This window comes from Pristis pectinata, chromosome 23 (assembly GCF_009764475.1).
Source record: "Pristis pectinata isolate sPriPec2 chromosome 23, sPriPec2.1.pri, whole genome shotgun sequence".
In the NCBI taxonomy this organism is placed as follows: domain Eukaryota; kingdom Metazoa; phylum Chordata; class Chondrichthyes; order Rhinopristiformes; family Pristidae; genus Pristis; species Pristis pectinata.
Window position 1 is genome coordinate 9,948,433 of NC_067427.1, and position 14,914 is coordinate 9,963,346.

General features: G+C 38.3%; 1 protein-coding gene across 1 annotated transcript in view; it reads right to left on the bottom strand.

Moving 5' to 3' along the window:
* c5 (complement component 5) overlaps nucleotides 1-14,914 on the bottom strand; it is an 83,691-nt gene that overhangs the window by 30,975 nt on the left and 37,802 nt on the right. Inside the window, exons 18-23 of the mRNA XM_052037186.1 lie at nucleotides 12,835-12,925; nucleotides 9,068-9,150; nucleotides 8,829-8,968; nucleotides 4,735-4,965; nucleotides 1,253-1,313; nucleotides 1,070-1,159 (exon numbers count right to left, since the gene is read on the bottom strand). Of these exons, the coding sequence (XP_051893146.1) occupies nucleotides 1,070-1,159; nucleotides 1,253-1,313; nucleotides 4,735-4,965; nucleotides 8,829-8,968; nucleotides 9,068-9,150; nucleotides 12,835-12,925 (696 nt within the window). The remainder of the gene's footprint in view (nucleotides 1-1,069; nucleotides 1,160-1,252; nucleotides 1,314-4,734; nucleotides 4,966-8,828; nucleotides 8,969-9,067; nucleotides 9,151-12,834; nucleotides 12,926-14,914) is intronic.

Genomic DNA, 14,914 nt, shown 5'->3' on the forward strand with positions numbered 1-14,914 from the left:
AATCAACTTTCAGGTCTGATCAAGGCTTATACACAAAATAATTCATGATTACAGTGGGCATATTTGTAGGATTTTCACATTTTATGCAATACCTAGTATAACTTGGTAGTACTTATACCCAAACATATGTTTATACCTTTACACCCGAAAGCTGACCAAGGATCTGACACAATGCCAACCTGACTAAAATGATTAGTTAAGTAATGTAAGCCACCTTACAAACTTCTCAGCCCTCTTTAGATGCTGTGTGTGAATTGCTGCACAGCAAAATGATGTGTGAAGCCTGATATTTCTCCCTCCCTGGTTGAGATTGCTCATACTCCATCATGGCATCAATAGACCAGAATTTCAAGTTAGCAGCAAGCTATCCATCGACCCACTGACCTAAAAAAAAACCCACAAATTACCTTATATCTATTGAGGTCAAACTTGCTGGACAAAGCCATCTCCAAACTCAGTTGCAATCCACAGGGTTTACCTTGTGAAAATATCCTTAAGCCCTATAAACCACACCCCTCCCATAGCCATTTGTCACAGCCATTAAATACTTTGAATGTTTCTGAATCTTTCTGACTTTCAGAGACATTCAAGGACATTTGCAAATTGAAATATACAAACTTAAAAAAATTAAAAATAAAGAAACACAACTCTTAACTACACTTAAAAACCATTGAACTAATTAGTTAAAACAATATTAACTAAAAATCTATCTTAAGACCTCAGAATGATCAACATAATCAGAAATATTGTTTCTGTGCCAAGTCTAGCCTGAGTGGATACCACACAGGAAATGGTGGAATTCAGGCAGGAAAACAATGTAGAATAGCTGCCAGGAACATTTGCACTTGCACAAGCATACTAGGGAATTTTGAACTTGCTGGTGCTTAGGTGAGGAAATGCCATGTTTCCCTGCAAAATCCAGGTGAATGAAAATAGACACAGACTAGTGATCAAACTAAAGATCTGTGAAACACACTGTGAAACTGTAAAAGAGGTTACATGGTACTTGGTAATAGAAGAACTCCTTAATTTTACAATTCCTTAACTAATCAAAGAGCAGAAATAATACCTTGCACTGTCAACAGATTTGTTGGTGCTGTATTTGGGAGAATATTTAATGGTGTTCTCAATGGAATTTCAATCCTTCTCACCAAATTGCCTAAAGGAAAATGAAAATTCAAACATGAGTCAGAACAATTCTCAAAACAACACATTTTACTAAATGTTAGGTTGGAAACAATAAACAACAGACCCAAGACATTGGCTGGATCCAACACGTAGGCAAAGTTTTTCTCTTTCTTAATTCCTTCAGGCTGCAGAATAAAGCAGAAATTAACAATGAAAAGCAAAACTAAAGTACAAAATGATGTTAGTAAATTCAGAAGTATTTAATATTTAACAGCTGGCATTTACTTAGTAACCTCAGTGACGATGAGGCACTGCTTTACTGAGAGGTTCAAAATGATAAGCAATCTGTTCAATTCAAGATATTAACATCATTCTAATTATAAGGTGCAATTTCAACAGGAATATTTATATTAAAGGTATTTTATTTCTTTTTGGATTCACTTTTTTGTTCTGGAGTAGGTATGATGGATGCTAAATGCCACCATGCTAAACTCTGATATGTGATAAATGCAATGACTAATGACAACAATAATCAACAACTAATAACTTAGATACAAGAGATTCTGCAGATGCTGGAATCTGGAGCAACACACACAAAATGCTGGAGGAACTCAGCAGGTCAGGCAGCACATATGGAGAGAAATAAACACTCAACATTTCGGGTCAAGACCCTTCATCAGGACTGGAAAGGAAGAGGGCAGAAGCCAGAATAAAAAAAGTAGGGGGAGGGGGGAGGACCACAAGCTGGCAGGTGATAGGTGAGTCCAGATGAGAGGGGGAAGGTAGGCGAGTGGGGAAGGGGGGATGAAAGGGAATAATGTGAGAAGCTGGGAGGTGATAGGTGAAGGAGGCAAAGGGCTAGAGAAGAGGGAATCTGATAGGAGAGGACAGTAGACCATGGAATAAAGGGAAGGAGGTCGGGAACCAGAGGGAGGTGATGGGCGGGTCGTGGGGGCGGGGGAGGGGAACTAACTTAGTCAATATATATATTTAAAATAAAGCTGTCAATATTCAGTGATATCACACCAAGATGTGTCAAGGTATAAAATAATTGACTAAGATGTGTAAATGTATTTCTGTCCCTGTTTTGAATGGCCAGTGTGCCACAGTGGCACTGTGAGTCAGTTTGCAACTACCAACTAATAACTTTATGAAAATGATTTGCAAGTTCATCTATAGCTTCTTTGTAACACACAAATGAGCTTGGACACGATAAAATCTTTTACAACAGCTCCATAATACCTCAAACAGTCAAATTATTAAATGAACTGTGTGATGCAATAAAGATCTTAGCTTCGATATCCAGTCTGTACTGAATTTATTGATTTAGTGTGGTAACACTACTGGCAATTCACTTTGTGTCTATTATTTAAATTCTTTCACTAAATTAGCCTCCAAAATCACTGACTGCCTCCATCTCTATCTCATCCTCACTGCCATTGAATTTCAAACCCATGTTTTTGCCAACTTTTGACTTTTCAAGTTCCCCCTTCCTAGAACCACTTTACCTAAACTGATTCATTCAGTCACTGAAAACATACCCTGCATGAAATCCTGTTCCACTAATGACACAATTCCTGCCAATCTCTACTGACATCAGAGGTAAGGAATTGCTCCACCCTGTTTCATTGTCATTAAAACAGTATTGTTAGCTACTCTAATGCTGTTTGTGAGAATCACATAAAGAACATAACCTTCAACTGCATGATTCACAGAACAGTATTGTTGGTTTTCTCTGAGTAACGATGCACTGAAACTGACATTACAAATTTCAGCACATCATTTCTTGTTGATGTATTGGTAATCCTCACAGTTGTCAGCATGCAGCCCAGCAGGTGAGATCTTCTGATTCTAATTAAGTAGCTCTTCATGGCTATTGCCAGGCAATCCTGTCGGAAGTTTTGCAAAGGAGACTACATTCATGTCCTTCTGAGAACTATGTTGGGGAAGTATGCAATACAGGCAATTGCCTGTGCCCACTCTGCCTCTGGCATGAAGGAAAGGTAGATAAAGTCTTCAATCCTTGAGCACAGAGTTCGGAGGACACCCTGGTGCAGCTGCAAGCAGCAAACTGTGAGAAGTGGTGGAGATAAGTGATTGCAGCCTGTAATGATCCTAGGGCAAAGGAGCCAAGAATAAACGGTGTAACTGTAGGGCCACAGACAAAGTAATTAAGGCACACATCTTATGCTGTACTTGACGCTGTAGGAAGTCAGAGACATCAGTGAAGGCAAAAATGCAGTTTGAGAGTTGACCCATTAAACAGGATAGTATCAGAAGAAACTGGATTAATAACAACTGTCCTGTGAGTAAATAAGAGCAGTTTCAGACCAGTAAAGTTCAAAGATCTCACTGCTTTGCTATTACATGCTAGAATTATTTTCTGCCCAGAAAAAATTGGTATGGAGAACAAAAACCCCACAAACAATGAAAAAAATGTCCCTAAAGGTGCCAAGACATACTGAAATTTGTGCACAATTACTCTGTTAGAATCAGAATCAGGTTTATTATCACTGACATATGTCGTGAAATTTGTTGTTTTGCAGCAGCAGTGCAGTGCAAGATATAAAAGTTACCATAACTTACAAAAATAGTGCAAAAGAGGAAAAACGAGGTAATGTCTATGGGTTCATGGACCGTTCAGAAATCTGATGGTGGTGGGGAAGATGCTGTTCCTAAAACATTGAGTGTGGGTCTTCAGGCTCCTTTACCTCCCCTTCCCCCTCCCCCCCACCCTCTAATGGTAGTATACTGGGTTAAGTCAATTTTCAACAACACATTCCAGTTCGTTTTAGAGTTGTGTAACTGAAGTTCTGCCCACTATCTCTTGAAAACAGTAGTTTTAAAACCCCTTTGTGTCTTTGCCTCCCTTTATTAATACACAGTGATTTATTCCTCAGTCTGTTCATTCCCTCCACTTTCCTAATATTGCTAACAAAACATATGTAACCCCCACCCATCCCTCCAATGACATCACCATTAAGGGCAAAGCATTTAGTAATTTCTTTTTTGTACTTCTTCCCCTTAATTTTTGTACCTCCGTTTCACCTTCAAAATAATGACTTTTATTTATATAAAATTTTGTTTATGCAGGAACTTTGAAAGTATTTTGAAACTGCTCTCAGCCGTTTCACCACCAGTTACTTTAATCTCAATCTGTGATATGCTTGGGACTTCTTCTCCATTCTAATGATACAATTCAATGCAAATTCTACCAGATGTTTGGTAAAGTTTCACAATGTGTGCAAGCAATCTTTTGACTTCACAGAATTCCACACATACAAATTTACAGAGTGGTTAATGATTGAAATTTTGATCTATTGGTACAGCAACTTGTGTTCCCATTGTTGTCCTGGCAAAAATCAGCTACACCAGCAAATTGGCCTGGAACATTCCTGTCCTGCACAGCTTGGTGACTCTTGAAACAAACCAAATGAACCTTCAATGGTATCACTTTGGATTTACTGGGAAAGTATGAACATTTTCATTCTCTATTTTCCATTTATGATATGTCATAAAACAGGACTCATATTTTAATTTGATTTTGTGCCTTTATGCTGCTCTCTTTTTAATAAAGAGATAATAAATCAAAAAATAATTACATACCACTACACGCAACTTATGGACTGTAACTTCATTTACAGAAAATTCAGTATTCAGTGTGAAATTGATGCTGTGGACACCTGTTTTCAGGGGAAGTATAGTGAATGTGAATGGGAGTGCTGAGAAACCTTCCAAGGCTTTCTTTTGGCAAGCAGTTTTCTGTCTTCCTTCAGCACTTGTATGAGAGCCTTTAAACAAACATGTTCCCTCTTCTGTACTCATTTGTACACAAACCTTTAAACAAAACAATGTTCAGTTAGTTGGTGGGGAGAGGAATACTTTGTTTTACAACTCGTGCATAAATGAGTCAATGTAACTCAGTCAGTATCATTCTCACCTGTACGGCAAAAGTTCTAGCTTCAACTTCCGTAACATATATATTGTGGGTAATTTGTCGGTACATACAACATACAAACATTCTAATTAGGTGCAGGAGTAGTCCATGGCCCCTTGAACTTGCTCCGCCATTCAATATGATCATGGCTGATTTGATTGTATCAACTCCACATTATAGCCTATCAAAGTAACTTTTCACCCCCTTGCTTATCAAGAATCTATCTACCTTTCCCTTAAAAAATATGCAAAGATTTTGTTTTCACTGCCTTTTGTAGAAAGGTTTCAAAGATTCACAATCCTCTGTGAGAAAAAATTCTCACCTCACCTTATTTTTAAACAGTGATTCCCCAGTTTAGAAACTCCAATAATAGGAAACATCCTCTCCATATCCACCCTATCAAGTGCCCTCAGGACCTCAAATGTTTCAATCAAATTTCTACATAAGCCAGGCTGTCCAATGTTTTCTCATAAGAAAACCATGCCGTCCAGGTTTCAGTCTAGCAAACCTTCTCTGAACTGCTTCCGACATAAAGCTGTGCACAAAATAGCACTGATCTGGATTAAGCCAATTTTTCAACTCCATGGAACTGTTTTATTTCAGTAGTATGAACAACCTTCTAGGTCATATTGTTTAAGGTATATTTATGCAACTTTATCTTAGAACATAGAACATTGCAGCACAGGAACAGGCCCTTCAGCCCATGATGTCTGTGCCGAGCATGATGCCAAATTATCTAATCCTTTCTGTCTGCACAGGATCCATGTCCCTCCGTTCCCTGCATATGTATGTGCCTATCTAAAAACCTCTTGAACATCGTATCATATTTGCTTCCATCACCACCCCTGGCAGCGCTATCCAGGCACCCACCACTCTCTGTGTAAAAACTTGTCCCACACATTTCCTTTAAACTTTCCCCCCTCACCTTAAAGCTATGCCCTCTAGTAATCGACATTTCTACCCTGGGAAAAAAATTCTGGCTGTCTACCCTATCTACGCCCCTCATAATTTTATAAACGTCTATCGGGTCTCCCCTCAGCCTCCGATGCTCCAGAGAAAGTAATCCAAGTCTGTCCAACCTCTCCTTATAGCTAATACCATCTAATCCAGGCAGCATCCTCATAAAACTCTTCTGAACCCTCTCCAAAGCCTCCACTTACTTGATGTAATGGGGCAACCAGAACTGCACACAATACTCCAAGTGCAGCCTAACCAAAGTTTTATACAACTGCAACATGATTTCCTGACTCTTATACTCTATGCCACCAGCAATGAAGGCAAACATGCCAGACACCTTATTTACCACTCTACCTACTTGCGTTGCCACTTTCCGGGAGGTATGGACTTGGACCCCAGGATCCCTCTGTACATCAATGCTGTTAAGGATCCTGCCATTAATTGTATACTTTCTCCTTACATTTGACTTCCCAAAGTGCAAACCTCATACTTGCCTGGATTAAACTCCATCTACCATTTCTCGGCCCAAATCTGAAATTGATCTTTATTCTGCTGTATCCTTCGACGACCTTCTTCACTGTCCACAACTCCACCAATTTTTGCATTGTCTGCAAACTTACTAACCAATCCATTTACACTTTCACAGTAATTTATATACATCACAAACAACAGAGGTTCAGCACTGTGGAACACTACTGGTCACAGACCTCCAGCCAGAATAACACCCTTCCACCTCTACGCTCTGTCTTCTGTGGGCAAGCTAATTCTTAATTAGAACTACAAAGCCACCGTGAACCCCATGCATCTTAACCTTCCTGATCAACCTACCACGAGGGAATTTATTAAACACCTTACTAAAGCCCATGTAGACAATATCCACTGCCCTGCCCTCATCAATCACCTTGGTCACCTCCTCAAAAAACTCAATCAAGTTTGTAAGACATGACTTGCCCTGCCATGCTGACTATCCCTAATTAGCCCATATTCTTCCAAATGTGAGTAAACCCTATCCCTAAGAACCCTGTCCAATAGCTTCCCTACCACTGATGTGAGGTTCATTGGCCTATAATTTCCTAGATTATCCCCATTTCCCTTCTCAAACAAAAGAACAACATTGGCTCCTCTCCAGTCCTCCAGGACCTCACCTATGGCTAGAAAGGATAAAAAGATCTTTGTTAAAGCCCCAGCAATCTCCTCTCTTGCCTCTCTCAATAACCTGGGATAGATCCCATCAGGCCTTGGGGATTTATCCACCTTAATGCTCTTCAAGAGACCCAACACCATCTCCTTCTTGACCTCAAAATTCCCTTGCATATTAGAAAACCCCACACTAATCTTACTATCTTCCATGTCCTTCTCCTTAGTGAATACTGATGCAATGTACTCATTTAGTACTTCACTGACATCCTCTGGCTCCAAGCATAAATTCCCTCCTTTATCCTTGAATGGTCCTACCCTCTCCCTAGTTACCCTCATGTTTTTAATGTATTGTAAAAAATGCCTTTGCATTATCTTTATGTCACTGTACATTTATACATATTTCTTTTAAATTGTATCTACAGTTCTTGCCACGAAAGGAAGAAGCATAAAACCAAGTTTGGTGATAATATAACAGTCAATTACCTTAACTGATATGAAATTTAAAAAAATCAAACACTATATCAAACAGGTAAACCAAGGGAAGTGTAAGAAAAAAAACTTATAAGTATTGAAGAATTCATTTCTGATTTTACTTCTATTTCTCTAATTCGTTCTCTTAATGAATTAGTTGCGAAACAATTCGCAGTCTCCCAAAAACAAGACCAGAGTTGTAAAGGTGCAAACTGGAAATGCAGAAAGATCTTTATTCTTTATTAAATATATTACCAACATGGGTGGTGAGACGAGAAACCTTAATAGATTTTGAAAAGAAACCAGACTTATTATTGTTAACAAATTGGCCTCATTATTGTTATAAATACACCAAACGAATATTGTGGGATGGACATTTTATAGATCTTTTACTCCTTCAAACTGTTACTAAGTTACCAAGTCCTTTCTTTCTATTTCAGACCTCAAATGAACACATGTATGAAATTTAACAGTAAAACTCTGATAATCCAGCACGTTTGCAACATCAGTGATGCTGAACTGGTAGATTTTCTGGTCTATTGGGTGTTATTACAAAATAATACTCCAAAACACTTTTCATTCACTTTCTTTAAGACGTTACATGACAACATAATAAAATTTCCAGTAAACTACGTATGTTTACAGGTAATGCAGAGACCTGGGCCCTGGTCAGCTTAATGGAAGCATGGGAAACAGGACCATGGTCAGTTTAAAGGGAATGTGGGAACTGGGGCCCCAGTAATTTTAAAAGTAGCATGAGAACTGGGCCTCGGCAAGATGAAAGGGAGCATGGGAATTGGGGTTCTGAAGAGTTGAAAAGGAGTACAGAAAACATCACCTGGTGAGCCAGGTACTGAACCATCGGGATTTGTGAATAGCAGATTTTCGGAGTTTCACAGTACAGTCAGTAAAATTTGTTCTCAGTTGTAGTTAATAAAATCTAACATATAAGTCAGCTTTTCTGAGGAAGGTCTTTCACTCCTTCAAACTGTTATTAAGTTATAAGATCTTTCTTTCCATTTTGAACTTCAAATGAACACTTGGGTGAAAACTTAATATATTTACATAACCAAAATAAGGGGAGACTAAGCCTGATTTAATGTGCTGCCAGACAACTCTCAACATATAGCTAATGGCATAATACTGCATTTTCCTAATAAAGGTTATTAAGAATGAATGAGTATTTAAGATGTACCATTATTCTGTCCCCCTTATAATTATACACAGAGACTCTCAGTTGAACTTGTTCCCCTCGCACAACAGAATAAGGTATTTTTGCTTTTAGAATCACATCTTGATAAACTGTGACTTTTATTGGTTCAGCAACACATACACCTGCATAAAAGATAAAAGATAAGAATCAAGTATTTTGTGTGAATTCAATATGATACTTAATATTGACCAAGCTCTAAGACAGTCCAGTTGTTAACCTACCAGCCTCAGAGATTCCAACTCCCTGGACTTCCCAAGTAGTCAATGAATCAGGCAAAGTTTTTAACAGCTGCTTAGTACCTGAACTAAACATAATGAGAACACAAAAAGCAGTATCAATATACACCATTTATAAAGTCTGAATTGTATATTTACGGTATTTGGAAACCACATGACTCCAGTAATCTATCAATCTAGTTTATTGTGTAATCCTCTAAAATCTAGATTAGTAAAGTGCAAAGTAAAAACCAATCATTAATGTGGGTGAATAGATAGGTGGAGCTGAAATATTCTATTTGTGAATACAGAAGGACTATTTGAAGAATACCAGACAAATCATACTCACATACCCTGTGGGACATTATTTTTAGGTTGCTGTTGTATTGTTTTAAATTTACTTTATATTTGATCATTACGTTCTCTTAACAAATTAGTTGTGAAATGCCTTGGAGACAAAAAAGGATTAAAGAAATATTTAAATAGAAAATCCAGGAGAAACATCTTTTAAATAAATATAGTTATTCAAATATTGAATTCATTTTCATTTTATCAGGTTTAGTGTTTATTGTGGATACTTATGGTGAAAGAATTGGGACTGTAAGTACATACAGTATGTAACTACCAACCATCTGAATTTTACATAATTAGGATTGAATCCCCTGCCTACTTCATCTGCTGCAAGACTTTACAGACAGTGGGTACATAGTTCAAGAGTTTTAAACTCTCCAGATGAATGTTTAACTGCATTGTTTCTTGACAAATACTGTACTTGATGCTCTGAAGCCAGCCATTGGAAAATAGCAACTCAATAGCTAAAACCTTCAGGATTCAACAAAATATTTTTAACAAGCCATGGGATTGTCATTTTTATTTGTTTATATCCGACATAATTTACTCAGGTTATCCATCTCACCTCATTCCCACAGGACGGTCTTCATTAGCTGCTGGTGGAGCATATCTTTTTATATTCAATATGTAAGGAAATTTTAGAGAGCCCAAGGATTAATTGGAAAATTGTTTTTACCACTGAGTAATTTGTGTCATTCCCTCTAATTAAGTTCTTCAACTATAAATACCGTGGAATGAACACTGCACCATATATTGTCTTTAAATTGTGGATGGATGATTGAATGAATATAATGATACTGTTTAGATTTCTAATAGATGTAAAACGTCTGAAAACTTCATGAAGTAAGTAGCTCTTCAAGAAATTTTCACCAATGTAAACAAATGCAATAAATAAACCAAGTAGATATCTTTAAAGATTAAAATAGCAAAACTATATCAATCTTTATGTATAATAATATGATGTACAAGTTATATTTAAAATGCATAAAAACATCATTTGAACTCTGATAAAATCAGTATCCACAATCCACTTTGTCAATAATCTGAGTACTGCTTGGTCCCTAGGACTTTGGACTGAAGATCATCTGTATAATTATCCTGGATTGGATGAAATTGCCTTAGTGTAACATGAACTGGACATGTCTATAGATCTTGGAATATTAATGTTATGTAGAACGTAGAACAGTACAGCACAGTACGGGCCCTTCAGCCCACAATGTTGTGCCGACCTACTGTATATAAACCTACTCCAGGAACAATCTAACCCTTCCCTCCTACACAGCCCATAACCCTCCACTTTTCTTATATCCATGTGCCTATCTAAGAGTCTCTTAAATGTCCCTATTGTATCAGCCTTTACCACCACCCCCAGCAGTGCATTCCAGGCACCCACCACTCTCTGTGTAAAAAAACCTACCTCTGACATCTCCCCTAAACTTTCCTCCACTCACCTTAAACAGATGTCCTCTGGTATTGGCCAATGCCACCCTGGGAAAAAGGTCCACTCTGTCTATGCCTCTCATAATCTTATACACCTCTATCAAGTCACCTCTCATCCTCCTATGCTTCAAAGAGAAAAGCCCTAACTCACTCAACCTTTCCTCATAAGACATGTTCTCCAATCCAGGCAGCATCCTGGTAAATCTCCTCTGCACCCTCTCTAAAGCTTCCATATGCTTCCTATAATGAGGTGACCTGAACTGAACACAATACTCTAAGTGTGGTCTAACCAGACTTTCATAGAGCTGCAACATTACCTCATGGCTCTTGAACTCAATCCCCCGAATAATGAAGGCCAGCACCACCCTATCATCTTGTGAGGCAACTTTGAGGGATCTATGGACTTGGACCCCAAGATCCCTCTGGTCCTCCACACTGCTAAGAATCCTGCCATTAACCTTGTACTCTGCCTTTAAGTCCGATCTTCCAAAGTGTATCACTTCACATTTTTCTGGATTGAACTCCATCTACCACTTCTCCACCCAGCTCTTCATCCTGTCTGTATCCCATTGTAACTTACGACAACCTTCTACACTCTCCACAACATAACCAACCTTTGTGTCATCTGCAGACTTACTGACCCACCCTTCCACTTCCTCATCCAAGTCATTTATAAAAATCACAAAGAGTAAGGATCGCAGGACAGATCCCTGCAGAATACCACTGGTCACCAACCTCCAGGCAGAATATGCTCCATCTATTACCACTTTCTGCCTTCTGTGGACAAGCCAATTATGAATCCATGCAGCCAAGTGTCCATGTATCCCATTCCTCATGACTTTCTGGATGAGTGTACCATGGGGAACCTTGTCAAATGCCTTAGTAAAATCCCTATACACTGTAGTTGAATATATACGGAGTCGATCTCTCTATCTTGGGTTGAGATGAACTATTGAATTGGAAAAGTTCTTATACATCAAAGGTAATTTGTGTGTCAAAATTACGAAGGTTCCTTTCTAACAAGGCATACAGAATCCTTGTGAACATCAAAAAAAAATTGCAGATGCTGGAAAATTGAAACAAGAACAGAAAATACTGGAAAAACTTTCCAGGTTAGGCACCATCTGTTTCAGATCAGAAACATTAACTGGTTCTCTTTCCATAGATGCTGCCTGACCTGCTCAATTTTTTCCAGCACTTCTGTTTTTAAACAGAATGCTTCTACAGGAATAGAATAGCTTTATCTTTACTCAGACACGTGCTCAGAAATGGACAGTTTTCTAAGTTGCAGCACAGGAGTGAAGTCTCTTCTGTTGCCTGAGCAATACATTTCTCATTTGAATTTTAGCTTGTACATTCTGTCACTGTTGTACCAAAACAATAGCTGCTTTCTGACTGAACCTGATATTTTCCCTCAGATGTATAATGACAGAAATAAAAAGATGACACCATAATGCAAAGTAAACAAAAATGCTTTGCTATTGTCATATACCTCCTGACAGCTATCAGTGAACAACTGTGATATCTTGTAACCAGTCATTCTTTTCCTGTTCATTAAGCAGCAAGAAACAAGGTGAAACTGTAAGATTAGAAAGTTATTAGAAATTAGAAAATGATAAAAGATGTAGAAGTAGTTGAAGGAAAAAGAAGTCAAAAAAGGAACGGAGAAGTTGCAAGGAAAGGCAATGAAGATAGAAAACCATACGGTGGAGCATCAATCAAGAGAAACAGATTTTATAAAGAAAGACCGGTAAGATAAATTAAAGATACATAAAAGTTTTAAACTAGATTCCCTTCTTCAAATGAGGCAATTTATTTTTTGATCAAAAATACATTCTGAATTGTGAGAGGATATTAAGTTTATGTTTTGTGCGATGTTTATATAAAAGGTGTCACAAATTTTTTCAGCAGAACGTGAATTGTAAAATCCATTTATAAATTGCACGGTACATCTCTTTAAGGAAGTGTAATGCAGAAAGTACCTTTCTGAAATTGCATGGACCTCCCATAGCCAACTTTCTGGAAAATAACTTCGGATCTTTGGTGCCTCCAATTCAAATGCATTGTTCAGTTCTGGTTTTGGGATTAAAAAAAGGGTAATGAAGATATGAATAACAGATGGAACTTACAGTTTGGAAGTTTGACCAGCAATATTCTTGAGGCGTCTAAGCCCCAGATACAATAAGGTATAAACAATTTAATCTAATAAGGAATTTAAACAATGGTCCTTTATATAACAAACGGAGTTAAGGCATTTAGAGATGAAAAGAGGAAGCCTTTTTATACACATGAGCGCAGGAAATTTGGGAATTGCTCCCTCAAAAGCCTGTGGATGTTCAGTCAGTTAACAATTTCAAAGCTAAAACTGATAGTTGTAACACAGGATATTCAACAAAAAGAAGCAAATGGAGCCAAAAGACAAATCAACCATAATTAGTTAGATGCCTAAAATGCCTTAGCAAGATAAGTAGCCTTCTAGTCTTATGTTCAGTTAAAGCAGAACACTGCAACATAAATGCCCACCAATGACAGAGAAATATTCTGCAATTTTAGCTCCCAGTCCCACACCATCCTTACCCATTTCCAAAGGATTACTTTGCAACTGACTACATCCACAGTCCATCCTTTTTTACCTATTTATCCTAGTCCATACATTTATTCTCTTCCTTGGATTCAGGGTTATTTTTTATTCCTGCTATCTGCACTGTATCATTCAAGACCAACTGTTCAGTCATTGCCTCTCTTCCAGCTTACTGAAATGTTATCTATCTTCATGTCTTCAAGCACAATGTACCCCCCAACTCACCATTACTTTCATGCATCTTTTCAAATGGAGAGGCATTTCAAAGTGCTTTGTTCTTTCCCTTGATCATAGTGACAAAGATGAGGAAACCTGCTGTGAATACATGCCCTAAAATGGTGTACGAAGGCATCTGGAACAGCAACCAAAACACTGGTGTCTGGTCCAGGGTGATGGATAGATTTCTTTGGCCATTGTCCTCAAATAAGTAGATACAGTTAATACAATACAATTCCATTAATCTCTCACACTTGGGACTTCTGTGGTGCCAGACAGGCAGATTTACCAGACTATTGGATGTTTTTCATTTAAACACATCTTAAATTCACCTTATTTTTAAGATTACACAATGATTCATTAAATTTTCCAGTGATTGCAGTTAAAGCGAGTGTGGGAAATGGGGCTCCTGTGAGTTTAAAGGAATCACAGGAAATGAGGTGCCCGAGTTAAAAGGGAGCACTGGAAATGGGGCGCCGCTGACTTTAAAGGGAGACCCAGAAACAGATAATAAACCATTAGGATTTCTGAATAATCAGATAATGGATTATCAAAGTTTTATTGCAGAGGATTTGTTTTGATGGGGAAGAATTTATAGATGTCAATAGCTTTTCAGTCAATCAATGTTGACAGCTTTGTTTAATCAGGACAGAGATGTTACTACTTGACATCCACCATTTAACAAAAATAACTCATGGTAGCAGCTGCAAATACGTTGCACTGCTTTCTGCATGTTAGTTGTTTACAAAGTGGTCATTATATTGGTTTCAGAATAAACCCTGAAAGAATGTAAATGAGCTAGTACTTCCCACCACTGTTGGATACTTTTGGGGGGGGGCGACAACCTACCAGGGGAAAGCCACTGCGGCCAGGTCTCTGGCACTGAGTCTGGCTCTGTGGCTCAGAAGGGAAAAAGGGAGAAGAGAAGTGCGATAGGGGATTCATTGGTTAGGGAAACAGAAAGGAGATTCTGTGGATCAGAACGAAACTCCTGGTTGGTATGTTGTGTCCCAGGTAGCAGGGTCAGAGACAACTCAGGTTAAGTTCACAGCATGCTTAAGATGGAGGGTGAGAAGCCAGAAGTCATGGTACAAATTGGTACCAATGACATAGGTAGTAAAAGGGATGATGTCCTGAAGAGTGAATACAGGGAGTTAGGAAGGAAGCTAAAAAGCAGGGCATCAAGGGTAGTAATCTCTGGATTGCTGCCTGTGCCACACGCCAGTGAGGGTAAGACGAAGAGGATATGGCGGACGAATGCATGG